Source organism: Giraffa tippelskirchi, chromosome 12, assembly GCF_054371585.1.
Source record: "Giraffa tippelskirchi isolate mGirTip1 chromosome 12, T2T-mGirTip1v1.2.pri, whole genome shotgun sequence".
Classification (NCBI taxonomy): Eukaryota; Metazoa; Chordata; class Mammalia; order Artiodactyla; family Giraffidae; genus Giraffa; species Giraffa tippelskirchi.
In genome coordinates, this window is record NC_137286.1 from 96,881,415 (window position 1) to 96,895,899 (window position 14,485).

A 14,485-nucleotide genomic window follows, 5' to 3' on the forward strand; every position below is an offset into this window, starting at 1 on the left:
ATACATGAATCAGCCCTATTAATTTTTTCCTTTCCTTCCCTTTAACTACTTTGGAATCAAGATCACAGTAGTCTCATAAACTGAGCTGAATGGCTTGTTATGTTCTCTAGAATAATCTGCCTAAGAAAGGAATTCTTTATCTCTTAAAAATTTGGTAGAATTCACCTATAAAATAATATGGCCTTGGATATTCTGGGGGCTAGAAAGATTTACTATTTAAATTTCTTTAAGGTTTGTAAGGTCTCCTGGTGCCAATTTTGACATTTGATATTTTTCCTGATATTTATCCATTTCATCTCAGTTTTCAAACTTATTAGTTTATGGCTCTCTACAAAAATCTTTAATTATGCTAAAAAAAATTCTATGCCTGTACTTACTTACCCTATTCTATTCTATATATTAGATAGTAGAGTGAATTAATAAACAAATAATAAAAACTAATTTTGCCTCCGGTTTTTTTAGGGGGGTTATAAAATTAAATGACAAAGGAATAATCAGGTAACAGATTAAACAGATAAAGTTTTATAGATTGTCTTGCTAATCACTGCAGGAAAAAGAAAAGAAAATACAGTCAAAACACTTAAAAGCTAAGTCTGGTTCTAAATCAAATGCGTATCTAAGAACTGAATTTTAGATATCACATAATTAAAGCATAAAGACCTATCTAAAGTTGAAGCCTGACACTGAGACTAACTGTACTTTGAACAGTATTAATCTGCTAGTAAATATATGCTCTATCTACTTACTTGTTCTCTTTAGAACTGTGTTTTCATGCATGAACCCATTTTGGACTTTGAAACAAGATTTTATCGCAAACACAATTGAAAAACAGAAAAAGAACTGCTGCTGCTGCTAAGTCGCTTCAGTCGTGTCCGACTCTGTGCGACCCCATGCACGGCAGCTCACCAGGCTCCGCCGTCCCTAGGATTCTCCAGGCAAGAATACTGGAGTGGGTTGCCATTTCCTTCTCCAGTGCATGAAAGGGAAAAGTGAAAGTGAAGTTGCTCAGTCGTGTCCGACTCGTAGCGACCCCATGGACTGTAGCCTACCAGGCTCCTCCATCCATGGGATTTTCTAGGCAAGAGTACTGGAGTGGGGTGCCATTGCCTTCTCCCAGAAAGAACTACTTGATCACTAAGCTATTAAGGTTATAATGGTCTTAATAGCTTGTTTTACCCTCTCCTTGCATATCTAAAAGCAGAAGCAATTGCTTTAAGCCCAGATAAACCAATTCCCAATCCATAATTCTACCCTGGGGATCTGAGAGGAAGGAAATAAACAGTGAGACTTGAACCAGAGAGGATATCTCTTAGATGAATAATAGTTACCTAATTCTAATTTCCATATTGTCCCGTGGGTATTAGATTGCAGAGAATTCTTTCTCTGGCAGGTTTAGGACAAAGCAGCTCAGAAACTTATGAAAAAGGAAACGAGGCTAGTGGAATTAACTGTGAGGAGGGGATGTTATTTTCTTCAGAATTCTTCTATTTAAGAATGCCGAATTTCTATTTCTTCTAGACTAGAAGAGGAACGTTTCCAAGCCCTTTCTCTTATTGCCTCAAAAATCTGCTTCTGATGCTGGAAAATCTAACCAAATAGAGTTGCATATATTCTAGTGGACAACGACAAATTCATATTGATACTTCTTCTGTAGTGTCTACGCTGGCTTCTCTTCATGATTAAATTGAAATTATAGTAATGACCTAGTGAAAGACTTATTTATTTATTTTTTTGGCTGCACCATGCAGCTTGCAGGATCTTAGTTCTGAAACCAGGGACTGTAATTATTTTACATAAACATAACATCTGTTGTTCAATTGCTAAATCGTGTCCAAGTCTTTGCGACTCCATGGACTGCAGCACTCCAGGCTTCCCTGTCCTTTATTACCTCCCAGAGTTTGCTCAAATTCATGTCCTTTGAGTCGGTGATGCTATCTAACAATCTCATCCTCTGCCGCCCCCTTCTCCTTTTGCCTTCAATCTTTCCTAGCATCAGGGTCTTTTCCAATGAGTTGGGTCTTTGCATCAGGTGACCAAAGTATTGGAACTTCAGCATCAGTCCTTCCAATGAATATTCAGGATCGATACCCTTTAGGATTGACTAGTTTGATCTCCATGCTGTCCAAAGGACTCTCAAGTCTTCTCCTATACCACAATTTGAAAGCATCAGTTCTTCAGCGCTCAGCCTTCTTTATGATCCAACTTTCACATCGGTAGATGTCTACTGGAAAAACCATAGCTTTGACAATATGGACCTCTGTTGGCAAAGTGATGTCTCTGCTTTTTAATATGCTGTCTAGGTATGTCAACAGCACTCCTTCCAAGGAGCAACTGCTTTTTAGTTTCATGGCTGCAGTCACTGTCAGCAGTGATTTTGAAGCCCAAGAAAATAAACTTTGCCACTATTTCCACTTTTTTTCCTTCCATTTGCCATGAAGTGATGAGTTTGTTCTAAATGTTTATTTTGGAGGGCTTAAATTATTCTCTGACTTGATTGCTTTCTGGGTGTATAATGCACTGCATTATTTTCCATTCCTGCTAGCACCGTCCTAGTCTGAGCACTCACTACTCTGCACATGGGCTACTGTCAGCCTCTGACCTCCTCCTCCACTCCAGGTCTTGCACCCTGCTGGCAGAACAGATTTCTGAAACCATCAGCTCTTACTGTCATCCTTGATTTCAAATCTTCAAGGCTCTTCCTAGCAAAACACATTCAGTGTAAACTTTACCTGACCCCTAAGACCTTTCAAACCTTGATCCCACCCTCTCCCACTATTTCTTTAGGCTTCTAGATACAAATCCTTGGCTCCAGCAGCATAATTTACAGCCCTGGGCACATAGCAGCTGGTATGACCTCTGAACCTCTGTTGATCCCTTCCCCTTAACATGAAAGCATTTCATCCTGCTGCTTCTTTTTAAGTTCGAGACATCCTCACTCAAGTCCAGTGTTTGTTTTCTGAGTTCTCCACCTCAGTCTATGAAGTCTTCTATGAATTTTTATGACACTTATCATGAGTACCCTCTTGTTTAATGTAGTAAATAATGTATACAAATTTACTTGTGAAAATCAATTTGCATATAAATTGTAAAGTGCTAGACAAAGGAATGGGATTACTACTGATTAACACTTAATTGTTTTAAACAGGCCGCACTACATCCTCAATTAGAATCTAAGTATTTGGAATGTAGAGACTGTATCTAATGCTTCTATTCCATTTCCTATAGCTCCTAACTCAGCATTAAATAATATTTACTGGGTGATTATTTAAACTATGGGAAAGATGTGTTGGTCACAAAAAGAAGGAAGGAATGTCAGGAAGTGAGGGTGAATGGGAAAGAAATTCATTCATTCATTCAACAAATACTGATTGATGATCTGTGATGTGCCAGACACTATTGCAGATCTTAGGATTAGAGCCAAAATCCTTGGCAGAGAGAGAGAGACTGACTAAGCCCAAGATTATTAGTGAGATGGAGAGTATGTCAAGAGGTGATAAATGTTAAAGGAAAAAGAAAGTCAAGAGATACGTATGGATGGGAAGCGGATTGCTGATTTAGAGCAGGTAGTCATAGAAAATGTCCTTGAGTTTATGACAATTAAGGACTACAAGGAGGAAGTGAACTGTAAGGGCATCTGAAGGAAGAAGATCTCAAACGGGGGGACCATTCATTCATTCATCATTTATTGATTCCATATGGAGCACCTCTTATGTACCAGGAAGTGTCCCCAGGGAGACTTCGATAAACAAGGCAAGAGCGCTGACTTCCAGCACATCCCACTGAAAATGCAAATAATCAAAGTGAGCCCCGTTCCAACCTACAGCTCACCTACTGCATGCCAGGCGCCAGCCTTGGAGGATATACAGATGGATAAGTAAGGCATATACTTAAAAAACATCACAGTTTGGTAGAAGATAAACATGTTGACTTGGGCTTTTCCTGATGCTCAAATTTCTGTTAAAACTGACGGGCACTAACCACCTCTCCCGTTCTCCCCTCCCCTGCCATCCTAGAAAAAAGCACCAAAATGCAGTGGCTCTCTCTTTGCTGCTCTAGCCATCATGACTCTGTACACCTGGCCCCCAACCTTTCTTTATCTGACTCTGTGGGACTAGAGAAATCTGAAGGAAAATGGCCACTGTGAAGAAGTTGCAGAGAGAAACTGTTGGCTCTAACTTAAAAATTCTCTGGAGCTGATCAGTTTCTTACTACCTTCACAGCTACCATGCTGGCCCAAGTCACCATCCCCTCTCCCAGTACCTCCTAACAGATGTGCCTGATGCTACCCTGTGCCTCATCAGTTCATTCCCAGAACTGTAGCCTGAGAGATCCTCTCAGAACACAGGTAAAATCTGACATCCACTTCCATATTTCTGATCCCTCTGCCTTGCACTACTTCTTTTTTTCCACAGTACTGATCACCTGGTAAAATACCAGATACTTATTAATTTCTGTTTATCGTCCATCTCTCTTTGATCAAGAGTAAGCTCTATGAGGGCAGAGATTTCTCTCTGTTTACTGGTACTATACCCCAAACACGCAAAATAGCGCCTGCAGCTCTCAGTAGTTACCTGCTGACCGAGCACTGACTGAGCCTGTGTGTTTACTTGTGTGGGTTCCTAGCTAGAGGGTGAGCTTCTAAATGGCCAACTGCCTGTACTGCTCACGCTTGTGCCTGTAGAGCCCAGGGCAGTATGAAGACTGGGGTAAATGAAGGGATCCTTCTCCTTTACTCTAGCCTGATTTAGAATACGGTTCATGACCACATCTTCTCTGTGTTTTCCACCCTTGTTCAGAGCTGGCTCTCAACAAAGGTTACATGACCAGCAAACCCCCAGTTTCAGAGATAAGGATGCTCTGAAGCTCCGATGGATAAGGATACCCTTTTCGTCCAGAGTGTCCTGGCTAACAGGTGGCAGGGCGGGCACTCACACACAATATACCTATCACAACGGTGCTGGTTTAGTCACTAAATCATGTCCGACTCTTTGCAACCCCATGGACTGTAGGTTCCACCACGTTCCTCTGTTCATGGGATTTCCCAGGCAAGAATACTGGAGTGGGTTACCATTCCTTTCTCCAGGGGATCTTTCTGACCCAGGGATTGAACTCGGGTGTCCTGCATTGCAGGAAGATTCTTAACTGACTGAGGCACTAGGGAAGCCCTGTCTATTTTTCAAGACTGCCAGTAATTCTTATGTTATGCTATTTGCTAAACTTCATCTTTGAGCAAGGTACAATATACCCTAAATGCCGATTTTCACCTATTACAAAGACACTTTATAAAGGATGTAACGCATTCAAAGGCAGACGCCACGGCACTGCACTCCCGGCCTCGGTGCACCGCGCCTGCTCTGCAAACAGGACCGGGAATACACCGAGCAGAGGGCTGCAGGATGAGCAGGCACATCCATGGAAGCCCTTCCTCTAAAACAGACCTTAAGAAAGGGCAGATTATGACTGATGAATCCAGCATTAGGGTAATGCTATCAGAGATACTTTCTATGTCTGCCCTTTGTGAGGAGGTCAGATTATAATCATGTTAGAACTGAACACAGTGCTTTATTAATGTTTCATGAGTGCATTGGTTGCAATCAGCCTAGCTTCATGTGGATAAATTAAACCGATTCTTGATGTATGAACTCAATGCACTAAGAATTTATTGACATGCCTACTCAAAGTGTCTCTATCACTTTTCCAGGTTTGCTAATGAAACCAAATTTTGAATGTCACAGTTCTTCAGTGAAACACAAAGCTTGTCACTGTATTTACAAAATACAAACAACCGCAATCAATTATAACTAAAAAAATGGACTAAAAGAAATATATCATTAAAAAAATCCAAGTACTGCTTCATTTAAAAAAAAATAAGAAAAGGAAATGAAGCTGTCAGGATGTAAAGACTTCTACAAATGCATCAAATGCCTTTTTAATTGTCGGCACAGAATAATGAAACTGATCATTTATAATCAATGATATCTCTTTTTACAACATTATTTTTGTCTATTGCCTTGAAGTTGTTAACAACAGCTTGATAGAAGAAGGAGGGAATGCTCCTTTGTATGTATGCAGAATACTAATCCACATGAGAGCTGAAGGCCTTTTGTGGTACCGTGAATGTCATTTCTTTGGGCTATATGACATTTTCATTTTTTACCTTAGGCTCATTACAAAGAACTCCTTCAAATCACTGAAGATAATCCCAGTCCAAGTTATAAATATACCAAAACACATTTTTCTTTAAACCCATTTCATAAGTACTAAATCCTGTATGAGCTTCGGAGCCAGAATAAAGATAGAAACTTTTAATGTTACAAAATAATATTAAAAAATGGATGTTGTATTCATAGAATTCATGGAAAACTCATGAAAATTTAAATACTTCTACATTTTATATTACCACTCACGCTTTGTGTATTATAGAAAGATTCATCAGGTAAATATTTCTTCAGCAAAAAAGAAGAGAGGCAGATAGCTGGTTACATTTTCCAGTTTTAACACAGATGACTATTTCTTCATAATATCAGTATGATCATTTCCCATCAGTATGATGGGAAAATGGACCAGAAATTGGAGCAAAGGAAACTATGAACAGGATGCTGTGAAGGAAAACTTCAATTTAAAGAAAAGCAGTACAGGAGACCCTGAGACAGGAGAGCAGTTGTTAGACACACCAGCTACGCTTGGAAGGTGTCTTTTGATGCATTAAGAATCTTCCCAGAGGCAGCAGCTTGGGTCTGGACTTTGGCTCAATTCTGATACACAAAGAATGGTGGCTATAGACACAGAATCTTGCTGATGCATGTGGTAGCTTTCCCTTTCTATCCTGTAGAGTCCCTTCAAGGAAAGCCCACGTAAAGAAGACCCAAAGAATAAACCCTTCTCAAGCCACGTATTATGTGCTGGCTAGGCACTTCCTATACAGGATTGATTCAACCTGGCACTGCCTCCTTGTGCCTCAGGGAACCAAGATGCAGGCAGTTTGACTTTCCCAAATAAGCAGAATTTTCTGTAAAGTCTTTCATTCTATGGAGAATAGGTGTAGTTCACAAGCCTTACGAAATTCATTAATGCTTAAAAGATATCAAGAATTGTTTTTGAATAGAGAAAAAAATATGGTGCTTTGCTTCTTTCATTTCTTCAAGAAACCAAGTTGGAACTTATTGTGTGCTCAGTTGTATTTGCTTCTTTGTGACCCTATGAACTGCAGCCTGCCAGGCTCCTCTGTCCATGGAATTTTCCAGGCAAGAATACTGGAGTGGGTTGCCATTTCCTCCTCCAGGGGATCTTTCCAACCCAGCGATTGAACCCAAGTCTCTTGCATGTCCTGCATTAGCAGGCAGATTCTTTACTACTGAGCCACCTGTGAATGGAACTTATTACTTATAATAAAAATATTTTATGCCATTTTCAGAAATGCACATGTATTTATCATATTTTAGTTATAAGACTTATTCTTTTGGAGAGAGAGCAAACTTTTGAGAAACAGTTACTTCACTATATTATACACAATCCTTCTAGTTCCTAGTACACTGAACATGAAGGTTGATAATATGTGTTTACAGTGATATTAAACAGATTTATTTTGAAGAAGCACTGTATTCTGAAAATAACAAGTATTGAAGAGGATTGGAGGAACTAGAACAGTCATACATTGCTAGTAAGAATGTAAGATACACAGTCACTTTGCAAATAGCTAATTTCTTAAAAAGCTAAACATAAATTTACCACATGACTCAGCAATTCAGAATTTTAAGTCTGAATTTTAAAATAAGGAGTTCATGATCTGAGCCACAGTCAGCTCCTGGTCTTGTTTTTGCTGACTGTATAGAGCTTCTCCATCTTTGGCTATAAAGAATATAATCAATCTGATTTCTGTATTGACCATCTGGTGATGTCCATGTATAGAGTCTTCTCTTGTGTTGTTGGAAGAGGGTGTTTCCTATGACCAGTGCCTTTTTTTTGCAAAACTCTATTAGCCTTTGCCCTGCTTCATTTTGTACTTCAAAGCCAAATTTGCCTGTTATTCCAGTTATCTCTTGACTTCCAACTTTTGCATTCCAGTCCCCTATAATGAAAATGACATCTTTTTTGGGTGTTAGTTCTATAAGGTCTTCTAGGTCTTCACAGAACTGTTCAACTTCAGCTTCTTCAGCATTACTGATTGGGGCATAGATTTGGATTACTGTGATATTTAATGGTTTGTCTTAGAAACAAACAGATCATTCTGTCATTTTTGAGATTGCACCCAAGTACTGCATTTCATACTCTTTTGTTGACTATGTGCTACTCCACTTCTTCTAAGGGATTCTTGCCCACAGTAGTAGATATAATGGGCTCCAAAATCACTGCCAGTGGTGACTGCAGCCATGAAATGAAAAGACTTGCTCCTTGGAAGAAAAGCTGTGACCAACCTAGAAGACTCTTGAGAGTCTCTTGGACAGCAAGGAGATCAAACCAGTCAATCCTGTAGGAAATCATCCCTGAATATTCATTGGAAGGATTCATGCTGAAGCTGAAACTCCAATACTTTGGCCACCTGATGTGAAGAATTGACCCATTGGAAAAGACCCTGATGCTAGGAGAGATTGAAGGAAGGAGAAGGGGATGACGGAGGATGAGACGGCTGGATGGCCTCACTGACTTGATGGACATGAGTTTGAGCAAGTTCTAGGAGTTGGTGATGGACAGGGAGGCCTGGAGTGCTGCAGTCCATGGGGTTGCCAATAGTCAGACACGATTGAGCAACTGAACTGAACTGAGCAATTCTATTGCTGGGTATAAACCCCAAAGCCAGGAAAAAAAGTTGTCCATATAGAGACGTCCATTGGAATGCTCATAGTAGCATTGTTCCTAACAGCCCAAAAGTGGAAAGAACCCAAAAGTTCATCAACTGATGAATGGATAAACAAAATGTGGAGCATCGTTATGAAAAAGAGGAACAAAGAATTGATATACGCTACAACATGGATGGACCTCAAAAACTATCCTAAGTGAAAGATGTCAAACACAAAAAAACACATATTGTATGGGTCTATTTAAGTAAAATATCCAGAAGAGGCAAACCAAGGAAATTGAAAAAAGATTAATGGCTGTCTGGGGTTGGGGGTGGGCACAGGCTCTTTCTGGGGTAAAAGCAATGTTCTAAAATTAGATTTTGGTGATGGTCACACAACTCTGTAAATATATTAAAAATCATTAAATTGTACAAGTAAATTTTATGATAATGATTTTTTTATTTAAAAAAAAAATAACAACATATAAGGTATTTCCACCTTACAGATGAGACATATGAGGACAAAAGATATCTCATAATTTGCTCAGGGTAATGAAGCTAGTAAATGGCAGAACTTAAATTCCAGAGCCAGGGAACTTTTAAACCCCAGGTCAATCTCTCTCTAATATAAACCCCTGGTACTTATTAATTATCAGTGCCCACATGAAAACCTGGGTTCAATCAGTTCAATCAACAGCATGAGCAAGAGAAAAGTTAGTCCAACAATTTTTGCTCCTTTCCTTGCCTGAGTGAAAGATTTGTTTTATTTTACTAGTTTGGACCTAACTAGACAGCATGCTAAAATCCTTACTACCCCTGTGTGATTCACTCAGCAAATATTTGGTGACTAAATACTACTGCAGGCACCAGGGCAGATATGACTGAGAAACTGAGAATCACTCAACTCGGACACCACTCAGTACGCAGTGGGTTCTAGGGTTTGTAGATGTAATATCTTCACACTGATATCATAGTCAATATTCAAGTATGTGGGGCTTCCTTGGTGGCTCAGTGGTGAAGAATCCACCTGCAATGCAGGAGACATGAGTTTGATCCCTGAATCGGAAAGATCCTTTGGAAAAGGAAATGGCAACCCACTCCAGTCTTCTTGCTTGGGAAATCCTATGGACAGAGCAACCTGGTGGCTACAGCCCACAGGGTCACAAAAGAGTCAGACACAACTTAGCAACTAAACGACAACAATAACAAATTCAAGTATGTAAGGGTACTGTGGTAACAATGGACTATCTGTTCTAAAAATAAGCATAGATTCTTAGAAACATGCATCGCTAAAGTATAAATACTTCACATTAAATAGATAAATTGAAGAGATAAATCTATTGCTCAAGAAGATAGTGTAAAATTATAACATATATCCAGAAATACCAATTTATAGATAGAGAAGTGAGAGAAATCCTATAAAAAAATTAGGTACTACATGGTATCACCTCACTTCCCAGGTGGCTCAATGGTGAAGAAATTGCCTGCCAGTGCAGGAGACACAGGTTCCATCCCTGGGTCAGGAAGATCCCCTAGAGAAGGAAATGGCAACCCACTCTAGTATTCTTGCCTGGAAAATCCCACGGACAGAGGAGCTTGATGGGCTACAGACCATGGGATCACAAGCAGTTGGACATGACTGAGCACACACGCATGTGTACAAGGTATTACCTCAGGATGAGACTAGATTACCGATTATCTACTTAGTAACTTTAAAGATAGGTTAAATGAGTCTTTAAACTGAGTCTACTGCCTCAGTACCAACTTTCTAGAATAAGTATATTGAAAGTAAAATATTTCTTGGAGACAGAAAAGATAGCTCTAAAATTAAAGGGAGCATGTGACTGACAATGACAAAAAGAGACACAAAATCAGGGGTAGAGTAGAGGAAGGGATCATATACTTTCTGATTCTGTTTATGCAAAATAGCTGGAAAAGGCAAATCTTTATAGAGACAGAAAGTAGATTAGTGGTTGCCGAGGGCTGGTTGGAATGGAGGAAATTGTGAGGATGCTAAAGGGAATTGGGTTTCTTTACAGGATAATAAAATGTTCATAATTGACTGTGGTGATGGTTGCGGAACTCTATGAATAGACTAAACCCCCCCTTTTTTTTTTACTTTAAATGGTTGACTTGCATGGTATGTGAATTTTATCTGTGTGATACATGTGAATTACACAGCTCTTACAAAAGAAGGGACTCGGGGATATGTGAGATCCACTGTAATATGTGGACATTATTTGGATTCTAATTCAAATAAATATACTGTCAAAACAAAATCAAAGATATCTATGGGATAGCTGGAAAAAAAATGGGAGTGAAACAGGGTTAAAAATATATTTTAGGTTATTGAGTTTATTGATCTAATTCTTCAATTGGCCAAGAACTAGAACAAGAACACTAGAGAGGTTGTTTGGTAAATCAGTTCATTCCATATACCAAAATCACACTGAGACTAAACTCTCCTTAAATATGGATAAATATATTAAAATCTATAAAATAACCACATGCAAACATTGTATCAATATCTACACATTCTTTTATACCAGACATCTGTCATACAGATTTAAGAAGCAATGGCATTTTCTGTCTAAGAACATTTAGAGTATGAATGTTCTCTTAAAGTCAAGTATATGATACTTTAAGGTATGTTTCACAGCTTACAATTTCTTACAGACAAGTATGTTCTAAATGTACACTATTTTGTTTTGAATATTTTATGAGTGAAGGAAGAGAACAGATACAGCCAGCAGACAAAAATAAGGAATGGGCATTAATGTCAAGCATTTTAGAATATGTTGCATTAGTCAACAGATGCTCATCTGATTGTCTTCTCCTAAGGGAGCAAAAATAACTGAATTACCATTCCTTTATTAGTCCTCATGAAAGGAAAATCCACTTTACAATAAAGAACACTGTTAAAAGACAACTGTAAAAGCCTTTCTTTTTTCTCAAAAAATTAACCTTGTATTTATAGATGTTAAATGAAAATTTGTTAATAGCTAAAAACATAATAAAACTACAGAATATTTTTTACTTTCTTGTGACTGCTCAAGAAAAAACAAAATTGCTCTTACCATCCTGTTGATTCGTACAAAGTCTTCGGGTTTTTTTGCCCAAGGGGGAAGATCAACATCATTTACCACCACTTCATCTTCTCTGACTCCAAGATTATATCCATTACTGTTGACAAACATCTCCGGAAGGTAATAGAATTCTGGAATTAGTTCCTGCCAGGAATAAAAAATGTAGCATATTAAACCACTTTAAAAATCAGTTGAACAGAAGTATTAATTTATAAAAACTATATAACAATTAATTTCTTCACTTAAATCCAGTATCTTATTGATTCTATTCTTCATTTAACTTTCTTCAGATAAGAGACTAAGAAAAGAAGATATTTTTCTTCACCAATATGCTTGACAATTTATAAGATTTTCAATCTTATCTTGTCACAGATTACTTAAGAGAAATGGGTTACAGAATCAACAACAATCCCCAACAGTATTAGTTAACAAGTATATAAAGCCATATCCACAAGTCTACACTGTTCAACAAACTTTTCTGAATACTATTAAAATACCAAAATTAAAAAAAGTTTAAAATATTGTTAGTATTGTTTACAAATCGTGCAGCATCTTCTACTTTTCTTTTTGACTCCACTGGCAATTACAATACATGCCTTTCATGAAGAGACTCAGTTCCATTTTATAATTTGGCAAAATAAATTATTTTTACACCTACCACTAAAGAAAATTAAGAGATAATGCAACATAATAAGTTTTAAATATTCAGTACATGCCACTTGAATAGTAAATTCTTAAACTGAATGCAAAGACAACTTGTGTTACTTAGTGTATGTACATACAACATTAACAATTGGGTTCAAGGCAAACTTGTGTTTTATGTACAATGTCTAGTATGTGGTTTGTGTAAATTTAGAATAAATATGCCACAGAAACTGATTCCACAACCTTAAAAATTTTTGTTGTCCTTTCTTTTAAAAAACAACAGCAGGAAATGAAAACAAAAAAACTACAGTTTTATGTAAACCATCGAAAACATAAAAACTAATCTTTACAAATATCAAGATGAGGGTTAAATTAACTTTATACTGTGAAAATCATAAGAACATTTATTTGAGTAACATGTCTAACATGGATGGCATAGTAACCAAAATTTGAATCTCACTATGGATACACAGGGATGCATAAAAACATTTAAATAAACCCAACCCCCCCAAGCCACAAAAAGGAAAAAAAAAAAAAAACCCACAAAACAAAGCAAGCAAGCAAACAAACAAACAAAACAGAATAGACTCTGAGGTCTTCAAATAAATTGGATTCTTCAGCCCAAGAAATGCATCTCTCTATGGGTTCTCATACTAAAACCAACATTTATCTGCTACAGCATAAGAGAGTTTTCATGTGAGCAAATCCTCTATGAGAAATCGATCCTTATCCATTCCTATGATGATAAATGTGAACCATAAGAAAGACATAATAATGTTTATTTCTCCAGCATTATGAGAGTTTGAACAGATTCACATAAATGAATTTTCTGTATAAGCAGAGCTTAGCTTTTTAAGAATCCATTTCATCCATTTAAACCATCTAAACAGAAATCTCCAAAATCCATTACATAATCCCCAATATTTATTTATTCACATAGTAAAGTCTGAATGCCAGACATTGTGATGGGTACTAAGAAAACAAATAATGAACAGACATGGCCTTACCTTTGAGTGATTCATATTCTGGCCTACGGGGCAGATGTATGAACTGGTGGTTATGATACACAATAATAATGAAAGAAGTACAAACAAGGCACAAGAGAGCAGGAAGGATAGAGGAGGAAACTCTGCGCAAGTCAGAAAAGATTACACTGGAGATTGGACATCGAGTTTGACAAAGATAGGGGAAGGGGCAGGGGGACCAGCAGCGAGTACTGCCAAGGAGTGGCAGGAACTGAGTAGGGGTACAGTGTAGGATATATTAGGGGACAGATCAAGATAGGGGGATGAGGTATATGGAGTCAGATGATGAAGGAAGTTTTATGTCCACCTAAGCTGTTTGGATTTTGTATTGCAATAATTTTAAAGAAGAGCTATTGCCATGGTTACGTCTGTTTTAAGGCAAGACGCTAAGAGTCAAAGTAAAGAATAAAGTGGAGAGGAGGGAGCTTAGGCATTATAGAAAGGTATATAAAAAGGGTGGCTCAGACGGTAAAGAATCTGCCTGCAGTGCAGGAGACCAGGGTTCAATCCCTCGGTCTGGAAGATCCCTTGGAGAAGGGAATGCTACCCATTCCAGTATTCTCACCTGGAGAACTCCATGGACAGAGGAGCCTGGTGGCTACAGTCCATGGGGTCACAAAGAGTCGGACACGACTGAGTGGCTAATGCTTTCACTGTTTGAGAAAACCTGGGAAATTAGTTCAAGATGTAGGACATTGCTACTTGAACGTTACCCGTTTTATATATGATGCAGAGTAGAAGGAGCCTCCCAAATGGTCCCAAATGGGGAGAGGAATGAAAGCTCACACAGTTGCTCCATGTAGAGGGAGATTTATATGTAAGAAGCTCACGTAAGTCAGGAATTTCCCTTCTGTTTTTTGTTGGATGTTTGTGTTCATGTTCTGTGTCCAGAACTAGACTACATAAGCTTTCTTAAGGACCGAGAGGGATATGCTGTACATCCACATGGATAC

The 14,485-nt window shown here is 38.2% G+C and overlaps 1 protein-coding gene across 8 annotated transcripts in view; it reads right to left on the reverse strand.

The window, feature by feature from the left end:
* Positions 1 to 14,485, reverse strand: part of NBEA (neurobeachin) — a 650,396-nt gene that overhangs the window by 48,951 nt on the left and 586,960 nt on the right. For all 8 annotated transcript variants that reach the window (XM_081551831.1, XM_081551834.1, XM_081551833.1 and 5 more), the window contains one exon: positions 11,854 to 12,006. In XM_081551831.1, the coding sequence (XP_081407957.1) occupies positions 11,854 to 12,006 (153 nt within the window). The remainder of the gene's footprint in view (positions 1 to 11,853; positions 12,007 to 14,485) is intronic.